The 21,689-nt window shown below is 47.0% G+C and overlaps 2 protein-coding genes across 3 annotated transcripts in view; both read right to left on the reverse strand.

Moving 5' to 3' along the window:
* The window catches only part of bin3 (bridging integrator 3), a 25,310-nt gene extending 13,069 nt beyond the window's left edge, over positions 1-12,241 (reverse strand). The window contains exons 1-5 of the mRNA XM_062452009.1: positions 12,092-12,241; positions 7,343-7,391; positions 6,755-6,795; positions 4,964-5,025; positions 3,165-3,301 (exon numbers count right to left, since the gene is read on the reverse strand). Coding sequence (XP_062307993.1) covers positions 3,165-3,301; positions 4,964-5,025; positions 6,755-6,795; positions 7,343-7,391; positions 12,092-12,099 — 297 coding nt within the window. The 5' untranslated portion in view covers positions 12,100-12,241. The remainder of the gene's footprint in view (positions 1-3,164; positions 3,302-4,963; positions 5,026-6,754; positions 6,796-7,342; positions 7,392-12,091) is intronic.
* Positions 12,242-12,596: 355 nt separating this feature from the next.
* On the reverse strand, positions 12,597-21,319 carry egr3 (early growth response 3). Of its 2 annotated transcripts, none has more exons than XM_062451568.1 (2): positions 20,868-21,319; positions 12,597-17,677 (listed from the first exon to the last, which is right to left on the reverse strand). In XM_062451568.1, the coding sequence occupies exons 1-2, from the start codon at positions 21,019-21,021 to the stop codon at positions 16,572-16,574; spliced, it is 1,260 nt and encodes a 419-aa protein (XP_062307552.1). In that variant the 5' UTR covers positions 21,022-21,319; the 3' UTR covers positions 12,597-16,571. The 2 variants fall into 2 exon arrangements, with proteins under 2 accessions (XP_062307552.1, XP_062307554.1); XM_062451570.1 differs by lacking the exon at positions 20,868-21,319 and adding an exon at positions 17,806-18,082.
* Positions 21,320-21,689: the final 370 nt, after the last annotated feature.

Here is a 21,689-nt window from a genome sequence, read left to right on the forward strand (position 1 = left end):
GGCCTGGCCGCTGCTGCCTTCATTATCCCTGCACGTTTTTTCATCCCTTCGCCCTCTCCCTCTCCCCCCTCCCCTCCCCCTCCCCCTCCCCCTCTCCCTCTCCCTCTCCCTCTCCCCTCTCCCTCTCTCTCTCTCCCTCTCTCCTCTCCCTCTCCCTCTCCCTCTCCCTCTCCCTCTCCTCTCCCTCTCTCTCCCCTCTCTCCCTCTCTCTCCCTCTCCTCTCCCTCTCGCTCGCAGGGCCCCGCGGCGCCGCATCTCGTCTCCAGCAGCCGGGAGAGCAAAGGGCGGCTCGCTCGCTCTCTCTCTGCCGTCTGCCCTGCTTTAAGAAGAGCCCGCTCGCCCCGCTCGCTCGCCCCGCTCGGCGCAGTCAGAGTCGAGCATCCAGCTTGGAGGGAGAGCAGGAATAGGAGCCGCTGCGCCGGTGCTTCTCCTCAGTCAGGAATCCTGAGGTGATGTTTCTCAGAGCACCGAGCGAGCCGGGCGCGCGCGCCATGGCTCCGCTCGCCCCCCGCCCCCTCAGCGTGCTCGCGGACGCTTTACACAACGGGGCCCTCGTCCGACCAGAGGGGCCCACGAGGAGGCCGTGTGTGAGAACCACGATGATAAGAATGAGACTCAACCCAAAAGTTCGAACACGGGAAGGTGTACCGCTGGCATGATCGAACGCTTACCCGACGTTTGGACGTGCACAGCGTCGACCGGAGTCGCTTAGCTCATGGTGATCAGTGTTTCCCCTAGGTTTACAGCTTGGGGGGGGGGGGGGGGGGTAGATAGAGAAATGACATGCCGTCGTGTAAATAAGATAAATAACATAAGGCCATTTAGTTTGTTAATAAAAGAGCAAGCTAGAGACCTGTTTTACAGGAAAAGTAACCTTAAATGACTTATTTTGTGATCTGGCGTTATATAACCACGATCTGGCGTTTATTTGATTTTTTTATGTACTTGACCTTCCAGGGGGGGGCCGTTGGGGGGGCAGGGCACCCCCCTAATATAATGGTAGGGGAAACACTGGTGATGACTGCTGGCTTCCAGGAAAGAGAGAGCGTGTTCTGGGCTCCAACATGGCTTGACCGTGTGTGTGTGTCCCCCCCCCCCCCCCCCCCGTGACCGTGTGTCGTCCCCGTCCCCCCGCAGGAGAGCAGAGCTGAGATTCTACCCTCCAGACTCCCTCCCCCCCTCCCACATACACACCGCACCGCTGAACCTGACCCTTTGGTTACTGACCGGTAAAAAAACACCCGGCAAGAGAAGAAATAAAGCGCAATAACAGATCGAGATCTAGCTGCTCTAACTGACCAGATAGCACGCAGCAGCAGGCACAAATGGATGCTGAAGCTCAAGTCGGTGCGTGCGATGAGGATCGGCCTCTGGTGCCAAGACGACCTCCCAGGTTTCTCCGAGGTAAAGGTCACAGGGGTGACGAGCGTAGCCAGAGGGCTCAGGCTCACTGGAGAACAGAGATGTTAATCACAGCCCTCGGTTTAACTACCGATAAACTACCGGCTCAAAACAGAACAGAAACGGAACAGAAATACAGATGGGGGGTGGGGGGGGGGGAATAGGATGAAAATCGATCACATATAGGCAACCGGATGCACTTTTGCTAGGACTCAATGCTTTGAGGGCTGGGGGAAAAAAGGAGTGAAAATGGTTCAAACTGGAGGAGAGGGATGTTTCTGGGCTCCTTCTGAAGGATAGTCGACATAGCAGCAGAGTTACGGCCTGGCTGCAGACCAAGCCAGACTCTCTGGAGCAGACCTGCTGGAGGGCCACAGGCTGAAAACCCACAAAAACAGTCCCGACCGCGCTGGGCCCAGACTGCGCTGAGCCCAGTCACTCCAAACGGCGGCCGTAAAACATGATGACCACACGTCCTGCCTGTCTGAAAGAATGCGTCGCTGGATCGAGCGCCTTGAGGTCTCCAGAACTGGTTTCAGAGCAGGAGGGTGTCTTCTCCGAGGCTCAGGCGCGGGGCCTCTGCGTATTCTGGGCCCCTCCTCGCAGACGAGCCGCGTCCCCACGGAGATCTTTCCGTCCTCGCAGGACTCGTATCTCCCCGCGCGGGTTTGTTTAGCTCGCGATAACCTGCAGCCATGATTTGAATCAAACACTGAAGCGTAGACGGCAAACAATAAAAGAGGGAGAAGGATTCCTTGCGGAGAAGAACAGGGGATGATCAGGGGAGAACTGGAGCCATTAAAACGAGCGATGACATTCTTGAGCGAGGCTCTTCGATTGTTCAAGTTATTTTAGATGCTAGTGACTCACAGACGCCCCGCCCCCCCCCCCCCCACACACACACACACACACACACACCGCTGTGATGAGCAGCTAATAGACCAGCATGGTGAAGGTGCTCTCAGAAGAAGACAGGGACCCACGGGAGACGCTTTCTTTATAGTTCACAGGTTACGCAATACTGGCAAAGATGAAAACGACACTTTCGCAAACAACGGCGCCTTTTGGGGGGTTTTCGGGGCCCGGTGTGTTTGAAGCGTGAGGCTATATGCCTAGCAGGATGCTGAATGTGAGGCTTGTGCGTAGAACAGTGGGAGACACAGGGAGAGAGAAGAAAGGAGAGAGAGGAAGAGAGGGAGAGAGGGGATAGAGAGAGAAAGAAATAAAAGGAGAGGGAGAGAAAGAGAGGAAGAGATAAAGGAGAGAAAATTAGAGAGAAAGAGAGAGTGATAGAGATAAAAGGACAGAGAGAGAGAGACAGAGAGGGAGAAATAAATACATAAAAGGAGAGGGAGAGGAATAGATAAAGGAGAGAGAAAATGAGAGAGAAAGAGAGTGAGAGAGAGAGAGATAAAAGGACAGAGAGAGTGAGAGAGTGAGACAGAGAGAGTGAGAGATAAAAGGACAGAGAGAGTGAGAGAGTGAGACAGAGAGAGTGAGAGATAAAAGGACAGAGAGAGAGAGAGACAGAGAGAGAGAGAGAGATAAAAGGACAGAGAGAGTGAGAGAGTGAGACAGAGAGAGTGAGAGATAAAAGGACAGAGAGAGTGAGAGAGAGAGAGACAGAGAGAGAGAGAGAGATAAAAGGACAGAGAGAGTGAGAGAGTGAGACAGAGAGAGTGAGAGATAAAAGGACAGAGAGAGTGAGAGAGAGAGAGAGAGACAGAGAGAGAGAGAGTCAGGAACCAGGAGAGAAGGCTGACCTTCTCCAGGTTGAAGGAGTCCATCCTGCGCATGGCCGTGTCCAGAGCCGTCATGGAGTCCAGGAAGCCCTGGTCCTGCTCACACAGAGGGTTAGCCAACAGGTCCCCTGAGATCTTCACTGCTGCCTTTGACATGGCTGAAACACACACACACACACACAAGGACGTTATTAATATCATGGTAAATATGGCCTGGGAAAGGAGTAAATTAAGAATGGGCAGAGAAGGGTTGTTGTCGAAAGTCAAAAGGAGATGTGAGAAAACCTAGAGAAAACACAGTTTGACAAGTCAGTCAGTCAATCATATGGTTGTGCGGCGTTTTTGTTTTTGTTTTTACATAATTATCTTACCTGACACAACTAGTGGAGCAGAGTGTCATTCGTGAACAATTAAGTGAAAATGGCTTTAAAAGCTATCCCGACAGTCAGACAGTTGAATAGCGAGCACCATCCCCTCCTGCTAGACCAGATGAATGATTGCTTGTGTTATTGGTAGTCTTGTTCTGCGTACTGCTCTAACATGCTGTGCAGGTCGACTGTTTAGTAAAGAGAGGACCGGTGCAACAGATGGAATCCATTAATTATAATGAGGGAGTGACAGCTCTGATGCTTTGATGAGAAGTCCATATTGCAGAGCACAAAGCAGAGGAAGTGAAGATGATCCTCAAACACCCCTCCCCCCTTCCCATCTCCCCCATCTCCTTCCCCCATCTCCTTCCCCCTGTCCTTCCCCCCTGTCCCCCCCTCCCATCTCCTTCCCTCCCATCTCCTTCCCCCATCTCCTTCCCCCCTGTCCTTCCCCCCTGTCCCCCCCTCCCATCTCCTTCTCTCCCCTCTCCTTCCCCCCTCTCCTTCCCCCCTGTCCTTCCCCCCTGTCCTCCCCTCCCATATCCCCCCTTCCCATCTCCCCCCTCTCCTCCCCTCCCATCTCCTTCCCCCCTGTCCTTCCCCCCTGTCCTCCCCTCCCATCTCCCCCCTCCCATCTCCCCCCTCTCCTTCCCCCCTCTCCTTCCCCCCTCTCCTTCCCCCCTCTCCTTCCCCCCTCTCCTTCCCCCCTCTCCTTCCCCCCTCTCCTTCCCCCCTCTCCTTCCCCCCTCCCATCTCCCCCCTCCCATCTCCCCCCTCTCCTTCCCCCCTCTCCTCCCCCCTCTCCTCCCCTCCCATCTCCTTCCCCCCTGTCCTTCCCCCCTGTCCTCCCCTCCCATATCCCCCCTCCCATCTCCCCCCTCCCATCTCCCCCCTCTCCTTCCCCCCTCTCCTTCCCCCCTCTCCTCCCCCCTCTCCTTCCCCCCTCCCATCTCCCCCCTCTCCTTCCCCCTCTCCTTCCCCCCTCTCCTTCCCCCCTCTCCTTCCCCCCTCTCCTTCCCCCCTCTCCTTCCCCCCTCTCCTTCCCCCCTCTCCTTCCCCCCTCCCATCTCCCCCCTCCCATCTCCCCCCTCCCATCTCCCCCCTCTCCTTCCCCCCTCTCCTTCCCCCCTCTCCTTCCCCCCTCTCCTTCCCCCCTCTCCTTCCCCCCTCTCCCTCTCCGCCCGTCTCCACCCGCATAGCCCCTCTCCTTTCCTCCTCCGCCCCCTTTCCTCACACCTCCTCCTCCTTCCCTCCCTCCTCCACCTCCTGTAGACAGGCTCTCTACCCAGGGCAAAGTCTGCTGCTCTTCCTAACACCCAGATAGAACTTGACAGATTTCCTAAAAAATCTACTTGTTTACGCAACATGCAGTGTGGATTGAACGAGGAATTATTGGGATGAATCAAGATCTTTTTTGTGTTCTGGTTCAAAGGACTTTAGCGAGGAACACACCTATATCAGCCTCGGTGCTCTTCTTCATGTCTTTATGAAGCTTCTTTGTCTGGTCCTCCAACCTGAGAGGTAAGAAAGAGAAAATGACATGATGGGAAACATGAAGGTAAGGATGAGTAATCACACAGCACACACGCACACAACGTCGTACACAAAACGACCCGTCACATTGTGACATTCTGTTGGCAGATTCCAGAGCAGACGCCCATTCTGAGACCACTCTTCCAGGGAAACGCTGTCACACCTGGGTCCTGGCAGTCGTGACTAATTGGAGTGGTAGAGTGAGAAAGACAACAGGGGGGTGGGGGGGGGAACTGGGCCTGATCAAAACCCTTTCATATGTCCAGCTTCCCCTGACGGCCGTTCAGAGATATCTCCATCCTAGCCGCGCGCCGCACATAAACTCCCGACTACACAGAAACTCGCCTGTCAATGGGATTATACATTCCATTGATTTCATATAAAATACACAATCACGCCATTTTTCTTTGCTAATTAAAAACAACAAGATTTTTTTGGTTCTTGTTGTCGGCAACTCGATTTAGCCATAAAAGCATTTACGTCTTCAATCATACCTCTGCGTTCATACAAATTACGGGTGTTAAAAATGCCAATTACCAGACCATGGGGGCTGAAACGTGCGCTATTCATTACATCAATTAAGGCAAACGCTGGGCTGTTTAGCAGCTCCCGCGGGACCGCCATCATATCAGCTCCTAGGGACTGATTGTGGGGGTGTGTGGGGGATGCAGTTATCCCCGTCCGTCCCCGTGTGTGTGAGGCGAGGCAGGCAGGAGAGTGTGAGATGCGAGGGGGAGCCTGGGTGGGTGCCAGGCCAAGCCAGAGGTCCGTCTTGGCTAGGTGTTAATGGGGGGCCCGCTGTAGCAGCTGCTCCTAGCTGGCCTCTGCAGGCTGCCCTCAGCAGTCAGCCTCCTCTCCTTGCCATCTGCTGCGTGCACGCGTTTGTGTGTGTGCGTACATGCGCGTGTGTGTGTGCGTGTGTGAAGAAAGGACCGGATCCTATCTCAGGTAGAATCACAGCTAACCACTCCTCGGCTCGGGGGTCTCCTTATCCAGGAGAGCGCTGAGGTGTTTCTCATGGCTGCAGACCCCAACCCGGGGTTCATTCTAGGAACATAGCAGGATAAGACACACACACCACGGTTCTACGAACCCCCTGTTCCTTGCGCCTGCTAAGGTATTCACTTAGCAGACGCCTTAATCCGATTCCAGAATGAGCCGATATGGGGGAGGGGGGGGGGGGGAGATGCCTGTACACGGCCGCTCCTCATCCAGAAGGTGTGGCTCTGTGAAAAAGGGCTCCCTCCTACTCACTGGAGCATGTGGAGCCGATGGCTCCCACTCAGTCTGCAGGGCCCCCTGGGGGGGGGGGGGGGGGGGGGAGGGGGCTAGGCCCCCCTCGACACCCGCAGGAGAGGAGCCCCTGGTCGGGCCCTGTCTGCCGAGGCAGTGAGGTAAATAGCTTTGAAAAAGCTTTGCTTTCATAAGAACTCTAATGTAGGACGTCCACACGTGCCGACTGAGCTCCTGAACGGAGTTCAGTCAGGGAGCACAGAACAGTGTACACAGCCTTGATTGTAAAACGGGCAATCATAAGTCCACTTTAGCATATGAACTGCCAGATGAAAACAGCCTTGAATAGGTTTTTTTTTTTTTTTTTCGTTTTGTTTTGCTTTTAAACTGTCCCTGTTTATTTGAATTGCAGGGACTTTCTACCACTAATGATCCACAGAAAAAAAAGACATTTACCAAGACTTCTTTCAAACTTACTTTTGGAGCTTGTCATACTCTCGTTCGAAGTCTCTTTCAACCTGGAACAGAACAACACCACCACATTACCGAGAGGGTATTTGGTACCAGCTTACAGTCATGTTGAAAGGCCGTGCTGACAGACACCCCCCCCCCCCCCCCACCCTCCCCCTCCTTGCCAGACGGCACTGATTGTACTGGCAAACTGCGGTTGCAGTAGGTAGGTCCTGTGTTTAGCGTTTTCCACGGTCATCAGGGTAGCAACATAAACACGGACGCAGGGCCCGTCCGCTGGTCGGGGGACGCCACAGGAAGCTGTGAGCCCGCGCTGACAGCGTCGGCTGGGCCACAGACACATATTACTGGGGAAGTGGTTCCAGCCCAGCGAGCCCGACACCCACTCAACGGCACTTTAATGTTGCCCTCTCTGCCCCCTCGTGTGGCACAGACAAATTGGCCACCCCCCAGGCCACCACCCTACCCTCCAGCCGACGACCCCCCCCCCCCCCCCCCTCCATCTCGGTGGCCCCTGTCTACCAGCCAGCTCAGTCCCAAGAGGGCTCCGCTTCCTACTGGGGGTTAAAGGGTCGGAGGGAGAACGGGGCTCACCGTTTTGGAGACGATCTGCTTCTTCGGCTGTCCGATCTTGAAAGGCATCCTGAAACACAAAGACATATAGGAGTGTGAAGGGGGGGGGGGGGGGATCATGAACATCACGGACACACGATGGAGAAACCCTGTGGCCTCGTTCAAGAAAGAAAAAGACAAAAAAAAAACGAAGTCAAATCTTTGCAGGCGGATACGTTGACCTGAAGGGGAGCTTATTTCAGAGGAGCCGTGTTGAGGGGAACCTGGAGTGTTAAAGGGATGTGTGAGAGAGAGAGAACGGTCCTCTTCTCTGCCCCGCACGCCCGTCAACCCCCAGCGCTGTTAACCCCTTCCCCTCCGCAGCGAGGCGTCCACAGCCCCGCGTGCGTTGACTTCCTGTCATCACACGCCACATCTGCCTTCCATTTGGGGCGGATGTCACTAATTAGAAGTGGCTGTCCCCCCTCTGCTCTGTGTGGCTTTGCTGCAAGTCCCCCCCTCCCCCCCCCCGGCCACCTATCAGCCGCATGCCCACAAGCTGTGCCTGGTCTGGCCTGGCTGACTACTGCGCTGGGGACTGGAGCACCCCAGCACACAAGACCCATCCCTGCCCTCACACAGGGCCCCACCTTGCCCTCACACAGGGCCCCTCCCTGCCCTCGCACAGGCCCCCACCCTGCCCTCGCACAGGGACCCTCCCTGCCCTCGCACAGGGCCCCACCCTGCTCTCGCACAGGCCCCCACCCTGCCCTCGCACAGGCCCCCACCCTGCCCTCGCACAGGGACCCTCCCTGCCCTCACACAGGGCCCCACCCTGCCCTCGCACAGGGACCCTCCCTGCCCTCACACAGGGCCCCACCCTGCCCTCACACAGGGCCCCACCCTGCCCTCACACAGGGCCCCACCCTGCCCTCAGACAGGGCCCCACCCTGCCCTCAGACAGGGCCCCACCCTGCCCTCACACAGGCCCCCACCCTGCCCTCACACAGGGCCCCACCCTGCCCTCACACAGGGCCCCACCCTGCCCTCACACAGGCCCCCACCCTGCCCTCGCACAGGGCCCCACCCTGCCCTCACACAGGGCCCCACCCTGCCCTCAGACAGGGCCCCACCCTGCCATAACACGGTCCATTACAGTCTCAGGGAAGAGATGACTCCAAACTAATGATTTTAAGACGATACCTAGCCCACATCGCATGTCATAAAACACATCACGAGTACCAATGGATGAATTGCCTGTATGCAAAACAAATTAGCATTTTTACAAGAAATATCATCTTATTATTATCATCAAAATATGTCATTCTCATATACTCTTATATAAGAAATGGGCCCAGTGATGATAAATATCTTTGGAAGACATGTGCATTCGTCAAAAAAGGCTCAGCTTGTTGCCTGTAGGCCCGACCCATGATTTTAATGGTCCTGAACAGAACAGCTTCATTTGCTTTTGCCCGTGTAGTTATGTAGTTAGTTAGAGATGTTGGGAAACCCGCTGAGAAAGAAAACCCAGTCTCTGTTGCCCCTGCATGCCGCGGGAGCTGACACGACACTAATGACACGCGAGGCTGGTGATGGACGGCTTCGCCTGACAGCCAGGCGCAGGCAGCAGCTGTGTCAAAAGAAAGGTGTGTGGACTAATAAGATGGAAAGGAGAGCGTGTAAGGTAGGGCCTCGTTGTGTAACCGAGAGACACACACACACACGACATATGCAGGTGTGTGGGTGCGTAGACTTCATGGCGCGTGTGTGTGTGTGTGTGTGTGTGTGTGCAGTAGTTTCCTCAGATGACAGCTCAATTAAAAGATCTAGCATTGTCACTGAGAAAATGAAACGGTCTTTATGAAAAACTGCTTTCCCCTGTTGGTCTAGGCTCACCCTGTTGAAGCTAGACTGATCACAATACATCCCTTTGAGTTACTTTTTCTTCACTGTGAGTAGCATGTCTTTTTATTTTTTTGAAGATATGTGGGTGGGTATAGTCTCAGTGGTAGAGCCTTTGACTGCAAGAGGTTGCAGGTTTCAATACATCTGCTAAATGAATACATTGTTACTTGGCCTATTTATTAGTAAAAGCCTACAACTACAAGGCAGTCTAGTACTGGGACTAGAGACTAATGTAAGAACCATCCCTAGTTATTAGACATAGGCCTAGAATCAAATATTAACGGCTTCACGAGAAGTAGATCACTATCACCTATGTCATACTTGCTGGTGAGCCAACACACCATCATGGAAAACTACAATCTCGTCACCCACTGGAATTCCTCAAGTCCCCTTTGCGTGACTCATCTGCCTACAACTGCAACGGTAAGCCAGACCGCACGAAATAATATATGTATACAAACTATTGAGGAAGTAGATAAAAGGCTTTGAGGGGAAAAGAGGGCAAGGCTGTTTAATCTTATACAAGGCAGACTTGGAGACTTCTACAAACTGTCTGACTCAGCACCGGGTCATTATGACGCAACCTCTCAAGATGACAGCTGAATCGGCGTTGATAACTGGGCTACACGGGATCCGGGTCATGTGGACACTACTTTGGGCGATCCAGAGTGCTGAAAACAACTGTGGGTGGGGGCTGGGGGTCGGCAGAAATCGATTTCGATGTTCTGCAGCATACATTTGAAAATTTTCATTTATTTGTCAACCCCTACATCATGACCCAGTGTTTCCCCTAACATTATATTAGGGGGGCGCCCCGCCTCCCTAACGGCACCCCCCGCCCCCCTGGAAGGTCAAGTTAATTTTACAAATAAAATAAAAACGTTTTGTTTTATAGCGCCAGATCACAAAATAAGTCATTTAAGGTTACCTTTCCTATAAAACAGGTCTATAGCTTGCTCTTGTATTTAACAAACTATATGTCCTTATGTTATTTATCTTATTTACACGACGGCATGTCATTTCTGTCTCTACATGGTCGGGCGACGATGTCTCTACACGGGCGACCTTGTCTCTTTCTCTCCCCCCCCCCCCGCCCGCCACCGCCCCCCCGCCCCCCCCCCAAAGATGTAAACGTAGGGGAAACACTGTGACCGGAGGACAACTTACTCTCAGTAAGACAACCAATCAAACAACAGTGGGATCACTGACAACCTGCAGCACAATACAGTAGTTGCAGTGTGACTGATTCGCTGAACTAAGTAGATTCAACAAAACCATAAGTGCGGGAGATGGTGTTTTTAACATGCAACAGACTGACGTACAGGCTCACAGAAAAATATGCAACGCGACCTTAATGCAGGGCTGCTCTAAGTGCGAACACAAGCACGCCTGTAGTACATGTGAACACTACTGCCATGTTCATCCAACACAACACATGAGCACAGTACAAGGCACAGCGGGCGTCTAACCTCCACACATGACTGTTCCGTTAGCCTGCAATAACAACACAAAACCCCCTTTGACAGGAACAAGTGATTTTGGATAAGCTCCAAAGATGGAGGCACATGAATCCATAATGAGCAGCAAAGCAACTTGGCTGCTGCAGAGAAAGGCCCTCACAGAGAACTTCTTTACCCTGGCAAACGTCACCGATCTAGTCTTGGCGTACCCAGGACAAAGGAATATGATAACTCACCAGCATAAATTATGCTCAAACAGGAAGCATCAGTGACTTCTTCGTTGGTAATACAAAAGTGCACATCATCCGTGGGGGGGACACCAGAGCAGGCGGACTCTGCAGTACTACACAGCACAGAGGACTGGTTGAGTCCATTAGGGGTTGTGATTGTTAACATGCTGACCCAAAGTCAGATCTCTCACGTCATGGAGGCGAATGTGAGGACCTAACTGGTATGTGCCAGTCAGCAGAATCCATAAAGGACCCTTTCACAGGCTCTGCAGCCCAATCTTGACCTTGCGCTTTGCAGTGCGTGCTGGGGGAAATGTCGCCTGCCAGCTATTGATCCACCGACTGGGCAGAGTGATGCTGTCTTGCTTCAATTATCACAGGCACTTGGGCTCCGAGTCACTGACTCTCATTCTCTACAGACATCGAGGAGGTTGTGAATGAGACAAGAGGCACTTCAGCACAGTCCCTGCCATGATGTGGTCATCATGCTCAGTTCATGACATCCAAATTACTGCACCATAAATGTGCAATCATCTCTGATTAAAAAAGTAGCAGGCTTCAGATTTAATCTTTTCAAAATAATCTTTGTGCTTTTATGTTGTGGTACGAATATTGTATCAAGCAACTGATTATGGTCTAGTTTGGTCAAGTGCGAGTGGACGGGTGTAATTAGCTACTGAATGCAGCCTAGTACTGTAACTACTCTACCAATAACAATAATATGTTTTCTGAACATGTTGCTGACTAGACTGATGTTAGGACAACCTGCCGACCACAACTGCGGACTATTGACAAACTCGCTTTGTTACATTACAAAGCAATTAGTAACCTAACATGCTCTTTTGCGAGACAGGATAAATACAAAGTCTAGCGAACTAATTCGACTTATATTCATTGTCAAATATGTCGATGTATAGCCTATATCTATAGCTAGCTATTTGATCAACATTCAAATATTGTCAAAGCCTTTCGGAAGCTTTAGTATCAGCATGGTTAAGTAAACAACAACAAACATTAGTAAGCTCTACCGGCTAGGTTACCGAGCCAGCTCAGCTGCTAGTGTGCTAACGACAGATTGATAGTTTAAGTTAGCAAAATGTTGCCCGATAGCTAGCTTGTAAGAGACTTGTGTTTCCACCTCAGGTTAGCTTAAAAGCGAGTTTAGATATAATTTTTGAAAATAAAATACGTACCAACTCATTTTGTCTGAATTTCTAATCCAGTTTCATTGAGCAGTTGTTATTTCTTCAGGATACCTCATCCCTTTTTACAGAAAACTCACTCTCGAGTATGTAGCTAGCTTGACAGCTAAACAGGAAGTTCCTTTCTGGTTTTAAACTACGGAAAGCATATTGGCCGAGCGACGGGCGCACAGAGTTGAGTCCATCTGCTAAATTGTGCTTCATCCCTTGCAATAATTATTTCAGATCAATAAGCTAAACATCCTAAACGAAAACAGAATGTAATTCTGATACATATTAGTTCCAAAAAACATGTTATATTCTGAAACTAGTCTGGATATTGAGGGAGACATTCATGACCTCATAGGCCTACTTAAACCTCAATAATTATTCTTAGTTTATTTTGAGTTATTTTGTACATTCACCTTGATGTGGGTTGATTCTCAGCGTTATGTGTAATTCTTGTCAATATAAAAACGATCTTTGTAATTCATAATAAATACTCTGAATACAGCCATTCTGTTTTATTTTCTTTATTCAAGTACTTTACATAGAAAGGACAAAACAATTGCATCACAATAAACCGAAGTGCCAATTAAACAACGAGGAGCACATCTCCTCATCACAGAGGATAGTAATAATACAGTTCATTACAATATTCAGAATTCATATAAGGACCTTATTATAAGGTAATTGAAACAAGTAAAAACATCCACAACATTTTCAACAAGACCTCTTGTTTTTTTAAGTCAAAACAAAACAGTTATCTAATCCCATTGATTTTGTCGAATTGTTTGTCCGTAATTGTTGTTCAACAGTTTGTCCCATTGATATTATTCATGTTTAATGTTCCCATTGTTATAATTATTTCCATGCATTACAAAATTATTGAGCTCCACCTTTAGAATCTTATAGTGGATAAAAATGTTTGCAACACATTCCGTGCACATGCAGTCATGAGGTTATAATGAAAAGGAAATACAAGAGATAACAGTGAACAGAACAAATTATGTATTTTGTAGCCTATTCGCCATGTTGATAATTTCTGATACCAGCTTCTCATAACAGCTGCAGCACCTTTTAGTACCCAAGATAAGCCTGTCACAGTCTACACTTTTTACAGTATTGAGCACTCTAGCCACAAAGATTATTTAATGTATTTACTTGCCATTGGAAATGACCTCAAACAAAGACGGCTTTGCTGGGAGTAAATTAAACGAGTAAACACAGACATTAGCGAAAGGCCTGCCTTGAGCTGTAAACTGACTGAGGTCACATTTACGTTTTTTGTTTCTTCAGTGAAGCTCTCATCCTATATTGTTCCTAATCACCCGGCCTTGCAACCTAATTTGGCACAGAAATGACTGCTAAGGTTGGCTCGCATCCAGAATGGAGCAGAGAACTGACAGCATAAGACAAAGGTGTGAGGCAAGCTCTCTAATTCTCCTCAGTTACACAGGAGAAACTGAAGAAAAAAAATCCCACAATCATTAGAATGTCCAAATAAACAGAATAAACTGGCTCATATGGAGATCATGACTTCTGACAGACTCAATCTGGGGAAAAGCAGGTCAAGGATGTGTCAGATGGTGATTGAGATTGCATTGCTGTTATTATAACCCTGCTTTCAATGACAGATGGGTGTTTGTCATTTTCTCGTCTTCAACATACACCTTCCTAATTAGATGTAAGGTTTTCTGCAACAACAAAAAAATTGTTTTCTTGAAATCTTTGTTACAGCTGCATGGATCACATAGAGCAATGACCTTGTGTCAGCTAGCTGCTGAATGTACATTTTATTTACCACCACTGTAGTTTTAGTGGCTTCATGTGCTTCAAATTCCAAAATAAATTTGTAAACATAAAATTGATACTGTATGCTTGAACTGCGCCAGACCGCAACCTGCTCATCTGACCATGCTGAAGTGGAAAAAAATCTCAGACCAAATTAATTGGGGCAAAAAGTGGACACTTTCCAGAAAGCTGGTTTGCACAAGACAAAACAAATGTGGAAGCACTGTTTCTCTGAGGGAGAGTCCTCTAACAAATACTTTTTGTCTGGGTTTGCAGTTCATCCTCAAGGTAATGCTTTCTGTTAGAAACACAACGTGAACGATTTTCTCCAATATCAATCCTGTGGTAAGTGACATAGTCAGTACCATCACACAGAAGCCACATTGATCTGTGCACAACAATGCATAGAGCTTGATGGGGGATGGAAGCCTTTAACAAGATGAGGAAAATACCTACTCTTCAGGACACATTCTACAGACATTTCCCGACTACAGCTGACCAGAGCACTGAGAACAAAAGGGACTACATATGAGTGTATAAATGGATAAGGTTTTTGATTCCCATCCCTTGAATGGACTGCCATTCATAATCATTTATTAATAATAGGCTAGAACATGTTTTGGAAACACCTGGACTTAGAATACATTCACAGTTACCCTACAGTGTTTTGAAAGATGTGCCATAAATAATATTTAACATATATTTTTGCACGACCAAGGCTTATTTTTGGACTATTTTAATTAATTGCCAAATAAGTGCCATATTTTCTATACTCATGGAACATTTAGTTCTGGATTTCTTCCCGAATAAATGACGATTTTATAAACTTGTGATGGCTTTACAGTCAGAGAAAGGTTTGTGTGTTCATTTAACTTTAGTATCTGTGAAGATGCACCCAATTTTGTTTAAACCCCAAATATATGTTTTTTTACTCTTACCACTGACAATTTAAATAAGTTATGGTTTAATTGAAGAAAAAACATATTTGGCACAGTCTTAGTGTTCTATCGACTTTGGCTATGAATTATGATCTCCTAATATTCTGCCTCATAACCAGGCCTACGTCACAAAAAGTACGAAGAAACTTTTCGCACAAGCATTCAGTCGATTGAAATTTAGTGTATGTATACATTTGTATTTACATACTGTGTACACACACATGCACAAATTAATACTGAGTATGGTGCCATTGACATTCAGAGTAAAAAAGTGTAAGTCATAGCTACCTGTATACAATATACTACTGTACAAAAATAATAATTCCCTTAGTTCTCAATTGAGAATATCTCAGTATAGTAAAAGATGTAAACATGACTATATATTTTAGGTACAGATGCCGCTCACTGCTGACTGTAACAATAATATGTTAAACATTTGCATTTTACCGTAATGAGTCTAAAAACTAACATCTGGCTGGTCCTAGCCAAGCACTGATAGTTCATTGTAGCACAGAGGCACATTTTTTATGTTTCAATTGTTTTGGCCCTCACTTTAATTGTCATATTGTTTGTCCACACAGCTTCCTGCATCTGCATACATAACTACAAAGAATTTTGGAAAGGTAGAAAAATACAAAAAACTGACAATGGCATGTATAAGGGTATGCAATAATAACAAATTAAAATAAAAACGTTTTCCAGACCAAGTTATTACTTTCAAAATGTAATGTTGTAATTATCTCCCATCATTTAACCTGCAGTCCAAACATTCCAGCCAGGTATGATTCATGAGCTACATGGTCAGATGTACAGAGACAACGGGGGTACAGTCTGTGGCAAAGACCCTGTGATCTCAACACTAATGCCTGAAGCTTATACATGTATGGGTAAGGTGCCAGGATTGGGTTTGTAATGTGTCCATTTGCAAATAGACCTTTGACCCACTTAATGTAGTTCTTTTAAATAGAAGCTCACAATTGCAAAAGCATAGTAGGAAATCACGTGAATGTTTAAGCCTCCCAGTCTATCGATGCCTGAAACTTATTTAAAGTCTTTCCTATGTTTGGTTAATCCCAGGCACAATGAAGAGAACAATGTCTGTAGTATTATCACAACACATTTGGCACATTCTTTTGTGGAAAACAATAACAATAAAATAGAAAAAATACTTTTCAACAAAAAGACAGGCATTTGCAAGTGCAGCTCAAAAGGTATCATTAACAGTACACAAATACAATTGATTGCACTTTAAAACAACGCAATGAAATCAATGCATACATCCTAGATATATATCAAACTCTGTTAAGCCCCATTGTATTCAGTCTACTTGAAACCCAATTAGATAAATTATGGTATCTTTACCTGTCTGGGATTCTTAGTGAATTTCACCTAAAACATACAACAGGACACAACTTCAGACACTCAGACATGCCATGTCCTCTTGGACCAAATGTGCCCTGATGCTCTCTGCTTGCTAGTTCCATTGAGACAGAACCACAACTGTCGCTTGAATATGAAATATGAGAGAGAGAGAGAGAGAGAGAGAGAGAGAGAGAGAGAAGAAAAAATATATCCTTTCTCTCTCTTCTTTTAAAACAAAGGTTATCTCAAAATAGAGGGATGAAACATTACCTGTAAATTAAAAATGAAAAAAGGAGGAATATGAGAGAGAGAGATAGTCTGAGTCACCTATTCGTCCCATTGGATGAGATCCCTTTCCTCCTCAGTCTCTTTCTTCTGGAGTCTGGTGAGAGTCCATTCTACGCACAGGTAGTGACGGTCATGATATTGCCGCTGGCGGCCGCCGCACTGCCACAGGAGTTAGGAGGAGAGGTGTGGCTGCCCGCCGCCCCACTGCCCTTGTCAGTGGGCTTCTTGTCCTTCTGTTTGAGGTGAACCTTGGCGTGTCTCTTTCGCTCGTCGCTCCTCGCAAACTTGCGTCCACAGAACTCACAGGAGAAGGGCTTCTCGCCCGTGTGCGTGCGGATGTGGGTGGTGAGGTGGTCACTCCGGCTGAAGGAGCGCATGCATATCCGACACTGGAAGGGTTTGTGCCCGGTGTGGATGCGCAGGTGACGCGTGAGTTCGTCCGAACGGGAAAACCGTCTGTCACAGTTCTCGGCCGGGCAGGCGTGCGGCCGTTCGTGCACCGGGGTTTTACTGGGGCGGTTGGGGTACTTCCGCGGCCGGATAGGCTTAAGGGTCAGAGTCTGAGGTGGAGGGTGATGCTGAGGAGTATGCTGCTGACCTCCTATGAACCCTGGGTGGATCTGCTGCTTGTCTTTGAAGGCTCGAATGGTCTCCAGAGGGGTGATGGGAGGGGGGTTGACTCGGATAGGGTCCATGGACTGGAAAGGCTTGTGCTCCATCACCCCAACCTCCCCCTGATGGTGGAAGAGGTTGTAGTCAGGAATCATGGAGAACAGACTGCCATCCATGGGGGGCTTGGAAGAGGAGTGGTAGTCATTGGCAGGGTAGGGGAGTGTGGTGCTGGTGGCTGGACTGTGGTGGAAGGACACCTGGTCTTGGTAAAGATCGCCGCAGGTGGAATAGGCGGGCAGAGGTGGGCCGTACACCTGCTCCATGTCTGACGACTGGCCGCCCATGCTGGCTCCAGAGGACGAGGTCTGGGTGGTGATGGTGCCGGGTGAGGGGGAAACACCCAGGATCCCCGCGCTCACTAAGCTGATGATGTTGTTGTCCGAGCACCAGCCCGAGCCTCCGATTCCACCAGACGGAGGCGTGTCAAACGCAAACTTCCCTAGATAGGTCACCGTCTGTCCGCCGCGGTTGGACTGGAAACTGGAACCATACTGGATCTCTGCTGTGCCCTTTTCACTTCCCATACCCAAGTCCATGATGTTATCTGAAGGACAGGGAACAAGCAGACAGTCAATCAAGAGTCCAAACATGAACATAAAATACAACAAGAAAACAGAACTTGATTGTAAAATTTAACTTTTACAAAACGAATATGATTTAAAAGAGTAAAACCTGTCGAGAAAGGTCGAGAGGTCTTGAAGCTACTTATACAAACAATTAGAAATGAACATGCTTGATAAAAATGACAGTCCTCTGTGCTTCGAAAATGAAGATTTCCTGTGTATATCTGAAAAGAGTCTGTCAACAAGTGATCAGAAAATAAAAGTAGTCCAATTCAGTGCATGAAGAATTTGTGAGGGCTGTCAGACCTGTGAGTTTGTCGACTGACTAGTGCCTCTGAGAGTGTTCTCTCTCTCTCTCTCTCTCTCTCTCTCTCTCTCTCTCTCCCTCTCTCTCTCTCTCTCTCTCAGATCCCACAAGCTCTCATAAATCAAGACCTAAACACCCCCTTTGATCCAGTGTCTCACAGGAGAAGAGCCACACTGAATGGCAAGATCTGAGGGAGCCACACGCCACTGCTGACTCGCTTAAAGACACATTCTAAGAAGCGTTCAAAAAAGAAAATATACAAATCAGTCCACAAACAAAATGAGCTCAATCCTAAGACTTCTCCTGTCAAACAGAATGGTCAATATTGCACGGGTGGAAACACTATGGGCTATTTATGATCTTTTTACCTTTCTCTCTCCTTTATTTGTGTTTTTCATATCTTACAGTATCCTAAAATGGAGGGCATACCTTTCACTCAGATCCGTGTATCTGATTTGAACAGAAAACATTCATCAACAGAGATAAAACGGACGATCTTTCGTACAGCAAGAAATTATACACAGGACTGCTTATGTATTCACTGACAATAATCACTGTCTGTTTACCAGAATTTGGCTGAGGGCAACTTAGGATGATACAAACAAAACCAAAATTACATATATTGTGCACAACTATTTAAAACATGAGGTACACACCAAGCCTTGGCTTTTTTTGCATATGTTTTAACTGTTGCGGACATGGAGAAAAGAACATTGGAATACTTAAAGCTGATATTTAAAATGCGGATTATGTTTTTGCAGTAACACGTCCATAAGGATTGAGGTGTTACTTCAGAATAGGACTGCCTTAGTGTACTCAAATGTAAGATGGGGGCTCAAGCTTTATCTATTTGTATCTGTTTTGTCAGTGAGATTTGTTATCACAACTACTTATAATGTAGCACACATTTAACATGGGATGCAGGTAATTCCAGACTAATAGTTATCAATTGTGATAAATCCAAGTGTCACTGGATACATTTGAAAAAGTATCTGAGCAGACTTTGCAGTCAATAGGTTCAACTGGAAAAATTGCATGATATAAGATATTTGCTTTTGTTTTGGTGTTTCATATATTTTTATCAAATTCTTAAATATAAGATTTTCTATTCTTATAGCAAACTGCCTCTGTGAACGGTGGAAGGTGACCACAGGTCATGTTAACGCATCGTCAAACAGCGTTGAACCGTGGAGGAAGAGATTATAATTAAGTATACAGGTATATTGATGCTGGAGTTAAACCATGTTTTTCTAACATTTTTGAATAACTAACGGAGGAGAAATTTACATATAGGCATGTACATTTACGGAGGGCATATTTCGAATTCGTTAAAGGTAACCTATTGATCGCAGCCAACACATTTTTACATCTCTGATTACACTTTTTCGTATTAAATTGTTCAGTATTAGATGTGTTGGGAGAATAATTTAATTTGTGAAATAAGAATAGTCAAGACATCATTTTCTTCCAGCAGCCTAATAGGTATGTCATCAGCTATTTTGATATTAATTAGAATGTTTTTTTTTTAAACGTTTCATCAATCCAATTGTTTGTTCATTCTTTAAATACTATTAAAATATAACTGAGTGAACATTTTATTTACTTACTAATAGATCCAACAGGTGATTAGTTCGATGTGGTCATGGATTGAATGGGGCCTTGTGTGACAGGTCTTCTGCATTCGGCCTATACATTTAAGATTTATACGCCCACCATGGCCTTGGCAATTTGGCCTAAGTATTGTCAAGTGTCAAGTTCAAGGACCCAGTTTACATAGAAGCGTAAACGTATGCCATCAAAGCAAAATGTTCAATGGATAGTTTTATATAAAAAGCTTTGCATTAATCCTGTTCTGTAAATTGTTGCACGATCAACTAAACAGGATAAAGCTTCGAAATAAATAAAATATGTTGTTATCAGGACTGTTGCAGGCGGCCTGACTAGTCCAGCAAATTGCACAGCCTATAGCCTACTGGATACGCGTGGTGAGAGCCAAGCAAGACTCCGAAGTTTGAAATGCACCGCCGAACGCCGCCGAACGCCCACTATAGGAGAGCGGTCTGGCAAACCCTCTATCATCCCCTCATCCCAAAAGACAATCTTTGAACTATCATTAAATACAAAAAAATGTCAGATCTTTTCAATGAGTTATTAAAACCCATTTGGTCACGGTAAAGACGGTTCGTGTATCTTAATGAAGAAGATATTGACGCAGTGATTCTTTCAGTTTAGTTTTCAACAAACCAAGCGTAAAAAATCTGATTTTATAGATTAACAGTAGTCTATGACATACACTTGGGACATTTTTCTGAATGATCGCTGATTATCATATTGTCTACATCATTATGAACAGATTATTTGGAGGGTTTAATGGCAACCGTCTCCTTTAACTAGGCTTGCCTAGCAATATTTTAACCCGACTTTATTAACTTGACTTAATTATGACTACTGCACAACCATTTAAGTAAGGCTTTTACAGCGGTTTATGAAGTTGTATCTAACTGAACGCATATCTTATCTTGACACATTTGCTCAGCTAGGACAGACATAAAAACGGGGCATTGGCTTTGTGGAGAAACACTCGGTATAGTCCATTGACAACTAATCGATATGCTTTCGATAATGCTGTTTTTCTCCAAACAGTCGGCCTATGGGCTATTTACAGTCTATGGCTCTTTTGTGTGCCACAGCATATACAGTGCAAACAGGTGCCCGTGAAGCGACGCGACGCGCTCTCCAAGCCTGACAACTGTTGCCTTGCCTGCGCGTTTTCCAACTGAGACGCGCTCAGTTTTAACTGAGCATAGATGGGAGTATGTCAGCACAACATACAGCACAACACATAAAAAGTAGTGTGTTCTTACCTGTATTCATTTGTGAGTAATGATTAATAGAATCCGTATTGGTGAAAATGTTCATAGACGTCGGAATGTCCTCTTCAGAGTACAGACTGTCAGGAATCGTGTTTATTAAACTGCTCATGGTAAGAGGGAGCTTGTCCGCTAGTTTCCCTGTCATAGCAGTTACTCAGTCTGACATAAATGGCAACGTGCACGTATCCAAATAGATACGCCAGTACTCTCAAACTGAAAACACGGCACGACGATCTAAGGTTAGCGGAGAAAAATATCCTATGATGTTGTATCCAAGTTCCAGTCAGAGAGAGCGCTGGTATCTCTCCGTTGAGACAAGCCTGTGATCACAGGCTTTGTTATAAATCTAATCACAGTGATAACTGTTGTTTGCTTGTGGGGAATTTGAAGTCTGTGAATCAATGGAACGATGGTGTTGGTTGCACAAGAGTAGCGCTTCTCGCTGTATTGCTCGGATAGGGAACTCCAAGCGCTTTCTGGTATTAAATAGGGGGATGGAACATTGATGTGACGTAGATGACCATTTATGGATACACAAAGCCAGACCGTCCACAACACGTCAGCAATGGAACTTCATAGTGGAACATTAGAGGCTGTAGCGACCGATGCAATCGAACGAAGCCTGCTATAGGGCGAAAGGAGCTGTATACTATATTGTACCGGTGTCGTAAGCTGGCTGAATCAATTAAAGAAGAAAGATTGTATGTGCCTTCTTACAGATCATTGTAATGCCGTCGACACGAAAACTTTTATTTTAATTGTTTCAACTTCTTATCTTGGGTTAGTGACTGTGGAAGATGTGCGTAATAATTC

The sequence above is a fragment of the Osmerus eperlanus genome, chromosome 25 (assembly GCF_963692335.1).
Source record: "Osmerus eperlanus chromosome 25, fOsmEpe2.1, whole genome shotgun sequence".
NCBI classification, from domain to species: domain Eukaryota; kingdom Metazoa; phylum Chordata; class Actinopteri; order Osmeriformes; family Osmeridae; genus Osmerus; species Osmerus eperlanus.